This window comes from Pyxicephalus adspersus, chromosome 2 (assembly GCF_032062135.1).
Source record: "Pyxicephalus adspersus chromosome 2, UCB_Pads_2.0, whole genome shotgun sequence".
Taxonomy (NCBI): Eukaryota; Metazoa; Chordata; class Amphibia; order Anura; family Pyxicephalidae; genus Pyxicephalus; species Pyxicephalus adspersus.
In genome coordinates this window covers 117,483,445-117,489,616 of record NC_092859.1, presented here as the reverse complement: position 1 = coordinate 117,489,616, position 6,172 = coordinate 117,483,445, and the positions used below count along the sequence as shown (strand labels likewise).

Below are 6,172 nucleotides of genomic sequence, written 5' to 3'. Positions count from 1 at the left end.
ATAAATAAAGATAGTGATGGAAACAGGTTTATATGAAGTTTGTAATAGTTTTTATTTTTGGAGTGTACTAGTAGTTATCAGGACATATATAAAAGTTTTGTTTAAAAGAATGGAAGGATGCCATACGGCCACTATTGTCAATGATCTGTTAATACAATAATTATTTACCATGGCCATTAGGATTAGGCAATCTTTCTTGAGGTATCCCTGAGCTGTTTTTGTGCCACAAATGCCCCTCATTAGTTGAGAACATAATGTTAGATAATGAGGAGCAGAGGATCATCTTTAACCCAATACTAACCCTCATTCTTTGTTGATCCACAAAACCATTTGATCACTACAACAGCAGTAAATGTGGTTCACATGACATCTGCTAAGCCATCTGATTTGATTAAAATCTTTCAAATAAAAAAAAAATGTTATTTAGAAAAGATAATTATTTTGGTGGAATTCACATATTACAATCATTACTGTGCACTCAATTAGCTTCCCCAAAAGTCTTGCACATAAAGTAGCTGAAATGGCATTTTGCAGCCTTTTCAAAACAAGGTAAACATTCCCCATCACAGTCTCTCTGGAAACAACTTGAGCACACACATTTGGAGCTTGACTTGTGTGAGAAAAAAACTTCATTGGTCTTGCAATCAGTTTTGTATTAAAGATAATTAAGGACGTTCTTTCATCTAAAAAAAAAAAACAACATATAACCCCATTCACCTTCTTATCATTTGGCCCCTCTAGCCATACCAATAAGATCCTTGAAGAATTCCACACTCCTCTTTTGGCATTATTGCTAACCAGGTTTCTGTAGTGCTCGATCCCTTCTGAATCATTTTCAATCATTACCTCTTCCCCTATCCCAGCATCACACCCTGGAGGAGCCAATTACACCTCTCAAGAACCAATTAGCAATACAAACCTTGAAGCTAAATAAAGGTCCTGGGCCTGATGGAGTTCTCTATAATATAGAAAGTTATTTCCCCTCTTTTTTCCATTTATTTCACTTCTGTAATCTAATTCTGAGGGGTGATGCCTTTTATATAATAACAGTGAAAATGTGCATGCTCCCCAAGCCCAACAAAGGCCTTTTTTTAAATGAAGACATGAAAAAACCTCTAGAAAATCTTGCAAAGAGGCTCAACACAATGTCAATTTTTGACAAACAACAGGTGGGTTCTACTCCACAATGTCAGATGGGAAAACATCTGATGCATATTGTACCTAATTAATTTGGTCAACACTGGACAGGCTCCAGCCACGTTGCAAGCTTTAGATATTAGGAAGGCTTTTATAACCATCTCTTTAATACCTTCCCGTTTGGATCTTCTTCACCACTAGGCTCTGGAGCCGCGGGTTGCCAGCCAAATCTGCCAGGGGGTGTTAGGAACTACCGGAGCTCCGGTGCCACCTCCTTGCTGTTGCTGCCCTATTTACCGCGGCCGGGGTTGATACTTCCGCCGCTGCAGTGAATAGGGAAAGCTTCCTGAAGGGAAATCCTTCTCCTCCACAATGCATACAGAGGAGAGGGATTTCACTTCCGGGCGTTCCCTGGTGGTCGGCGGAGCCATTAGGGCGGGACTCAAGAGTCCGGCCTAGTGTGCTCCTGCTCACCCCTGAAATGGCCTAGTGGCCATAAAAGTTTGCCGACCCCTGGTTTAGCCCAAACTGTCACTGGTTAAATCACTGCGTATATTACTAGCCCTTAAACATACATGTAAATAAGGTTTTGTTACCACTATTTCCCTATCTTGAGGGCACATATCAGGGTTGCCCTATCTCCATTATCATTTGCCACTAGAAAGTTCTGGAAAAACTAACACTAACGTCCTGGGTTGGAAGTGGCAAGTTACCATCATAAAAATGAATATCTTTACTGATGATTAATTACTTTTCCTTAAAACCTCCACATCATCATTTCAAAAGTGTTAGAAACTTTTTCCAAGGTCTCTGGCCTCCATGTTACCAATAATAAATTGCACACTATTTGCACTTCATATTAATTATTCTCGTTTTTGAACCATTAGGGGCTTTGGTAGGCCTGTTTTTTTTTTTTTTTTTTTTTTTTTGCAGTTGGTTCTGCCCTTGTTTTCCCCTTGATGATAAATTGAATAAAAATACAGAAAAAAGAAAACTAACTATCATGGTTTAGGGAAACTATTATGATGACATGCCAGGTTTGACCATTAAACTAAATTATATTTTTTTAATAGAAAATGCTGCTGTGGGAAACACTCATTGTATTAACACAGCAACAACAGGAACATTCGAGTTTCACAACTTTTTGAGCTAAGCAAATCTGAGAATATTTCAATGAACATTTCAAACTTTGTATCAGTTATTGCAGATAAATCCAAGTTAGGAAATTTGCCTGAATGTTTGCAAACACCATAATCAGTGTAATCATGGCTACAGGGTGAGAATCGTGACACCCAAGGGGCTCCGCTTCTCTACTTTTAAAACACTGCCTCTGCTACACTGAATTTCTAAGCAGTATTGTCAACCCTGCGTCATTTCTACTCTCCTGGATTAAAGCGAGACGAAGGGGAGGTGTTCTGTGTTCCAGCAGAAGAGCAAAAGGTGCAAGCCTGCTTTGGGAAATGCATATTCAACCGATACACAATGCTGTCAGAATAAGTAGGAAAATATGAACAGTAGATTTTTGACCAAATAAGTATTACTTGTACAAAAAAAAAAAAAAAAAAATATTCCAGCTATGTATTCACTAAAAAATGTGCTGTGTCCACTTGCAGTTACAGAGGCAGTTTTAGGAGATATATACAATATACATCAGAGCCCATCTTCACACCAGGAGCCTTTTTTCTCCCCAATACCTTTGTCATGGTAAAAAGGGGGGGCTCCCACAGAACTTCTGATTTAGAGGACCTGTTCTCCATTGAGACCACTTCAACCCCTGTTGCTACACCAGTGCTTTCTGCCATTAGATTGATATTTAGGATTTTATTTTTCATGCACAAAAAGGAGATAATTTATTAAGCACGAAAAGTGGGGCAATAAATCCATTGATAGAAAATGTATCAGTTGTCAGCTGACAAGTGCAGAAATGGGGGAAGCAATATCAAACAGTATTGTTATGGTATTTAAGTATGTAACATTATTAATAAACTGTATTTATATAAAGCAAACATATAATGCAGCGCTGTACATTAAACATGGGTTGCAAATGACAGACCAGTACACACAGTGACAGACCCTGGCCAGAAGAGCTTACAATCTAAGAGATAGGGAAGCAGCACACAATAAAATATCCAAATTCACTAAGGTTTTAGAAGAAGAATTTTTATTTTACACTCAATATACAAATCAATAACATTTTTAAAAGGTAAAAACCCACATGATTTCATCAAGACACAATAATAGCAAACCATATACATAAAATTTCTATATATTTCTGAAACAGAAGTTATATCATGCAATACTGCTCTGTATGGTAAGGTATTGTCCTGTGAAGAACTGGAAACATTGAACACAGGACATCTGTGTGGCTCAATAATGCACAAATATTAGGACACTTGTGGTTCATAAATAGAGGATGTATTGAGAAACGGAACAGTGCAAAGCAGTGTGCCACATAAAACGTTCCCTTTTTCACGTAGGCTGAGTTACATTACAGCTGGAAAATACTTCTGAGGCTGTGTGCTTTGCAGTAACCAGCAGTGTGTAATGTGAATAGTAATGTACCATCACACCACAAATGTAAAATTGTCTAAAATAAAGTTATGTTATGCCAATTTTATAAAACACTATGGGACATGTAGTGCAACACCTAGAAATCTTAGGCTCCTATAGTATATACCAGGATGACATTTGACAAATAAAGGTAACAAAGGGTAAAACCAGATTAGCTATTCTGGCTCTAGCAAACACTATTTTTTGGAAATGGAATACTGGATGTAAAATAGCTTCTCAGGTCAGCATTTTCTTCATTTGCTCAGTGGTTTGGATCTAGGATACAAATGTAAGTAGATGCTGGAGGTAGCACGTAAATAAAGATTTGAGATGTGTCACAGCTCAAGATATCCTTTAGAAGCATTTCAGGCAATTTTAAAACAGTCAGCATTTTCAATATATAACTCTAATAATAAAAGCAGGAATTCTAAAATGTAATTATGCCATTTCTATAAATGATTGCTTAAGGAAACATTTTTTGCATGGTGGAGGCACCACATAGAGGAAGTTGTGATGAGTTTGTATGTCTTAATTTACTGCATCATTTATACATTTCTATAGGTAGATGCTAACCATTATATTGCCATATTAGTTAACTAGTAACCATGTCTAGTTATTTCTGGGTATGTAGTTACACAGTGACTCATAATTAGTCTTGTTTATGAAAATGATCTTAAAAGTAATGTGTGAGTTTCCCATAGCACAAAGTAGCATTTTTTCTATAAAGGAGAACTAAACTTTTTTTGCAAAAATGCTGACAGGTAGGCTTTTTATTGTGCCATGTGCAGCACAGTGTATAGTCCCAGCACAGTGTTGTACCCTGGGAGGAAGGAATGCTGCAGAATTTTACATAGATAGTCAACTAAGCCTGGCAATCCAGAGGCTGAATACCAAAGCTAGAGGAAGATGACCTGTAGAACATGGAAGCACCATGGACGGAAGAGAGAGCCACCATTGCAGTGCTGGAGGGAGTCAATATTGTAGTCTAATATAGGGTACAAATAAGGTGTATACACTTGCACATAATGGTTAAGCCCCTGGGGACTCCCAAGTTCTTTTTGGTCTGGTGGATTAGTTCTGCTTTATGTTTAGAACCTACACTGCCAGCTAGAATGGGACCAGTTGTTATGAGTGACATACTTTCCTTTTTAATGCCAGTTTAATATAAAAATTGCAACAAAGAAATGTGCGATGATAGCTGGGTTGTGGATTTGAGGCCCAGAGTCAGTACATTTTGCTGACTCCAGATCATTGCCTCCGACCTAGACTTCTGGATGAGAGAAAGGTGCCATTGCTAACCTCTCCTTTCTAACGTAGTTGTCACCCATCTGTCATGTTATGTTGTTTTAAAGCTTTACATTACCAACAAAAAAATTTGCAGAGAAGGACCTTTGTCTTATCATCAATTTTGCTGGTCTGCCTATCTAGTCTAGAGAATCCGTATTGCAGGCAGGCACATAAATATTTACAGAAATTAAATGTAAAAAAAAAGTTCACTCTGCCCACTGCTCAATGAAAGGTTTATGGTTTAAACACATGCACAGTATAGGCGGAAATTCCCATCAGAGGCTTTGATGCCCACTTATTTGTAAAGATGAGCTTACATATACATTGTGTGTGAAATAGAGAAGTGATCCCAATCTTGTCTGTCTGCCTGTCTGTACATCTGTTTAAACATTAAAGCTTGGTTGAGTGTAGACCCTGTTTTTAGAATTCATTCTGTATTCTTGGACCAGACGAAATCTGGGATCTGTGAGTGACTTCTGCAAAACATGGGGGTGCAGAATCAACTCCCCTAATGTAACAAGATTTTTTGTTGGCAAAATTGTCAGAAGGTCATCAATGGCAAGCCCTGCATTTGTCACTTGACAGGGAAGAGCAGGGATTTAAATGTTAAATTTGCATTTTGCTAGTCATGGAAAGATCATTTTCTGGATTACAAACACATGTATGCAGTATTCAAACTCTTCTTCCTCAATGGCTAAGAGCTTCCAGGGTTCAGCATGCCTCTCATGGGTACAGATAGACTTTTAAAAGAGTTCCTATTTCTAAAAGAGTTCCTTTGGTAGGACAGTCACATTAAAAAAAAATTGCACCAATAGGCCATGTGAAATAAAGTTGTGTCTAAAATGGTCATACTTTAGATGTGTTTTCCTCCATAGGAATGGCAGCTGTATACACAATTTTCTTGGTTGTTTTGCTCCTGCAGAAGTAAAAATTGCAACAATATTGTAAAAACCTACAAATGAAACATCCTCTGTATATTTAAGAAGCACAGATGCTGGACAAAGAAAAATGGAAAGACCAAGAGCTCTATTTATAATATAGGGATACTGACATTACCCCCAAACATTCCCTGGTATTCAGGAATCCAGTACTGCTATTGAAACACATGGACCTGGATGATTTAGGAATGTCAGATTGCCTGTTTTTTCTGTTTTTCTTTTAAAAATTAAGAAGACGTGATTGGTAAATCTAATGTTTT

At 37.6% G+C, this 6,172-nt stretch overlaps 1 protein-coding gene across 1 annotated transcript in view; it reads right to left on the bottom strand.

The window, feature by feature from the left end:
* Positions 1 to 4,957: 4,957 nt before the first annotated feature.
* Positions 4,958 to 6,172, bottom strand: part of CA12 (carbonic anhydrase 12) — a 14,059-nt gene continuing 12,844 nt past the window's right edge. Inside the window, exon 10 of the mRNA XM_072402078.1 lies at positions 4,958 to 5,890. Coding sequence (XP_072258179.1) covers positions 5,821 to 5,890 — 70 coding nt within the window. The 3' untranslated portion in view covers positions 4,958 to 5,820. The remainder of the gene's footprint in view (positions 5,891 to 6,172) is intronic.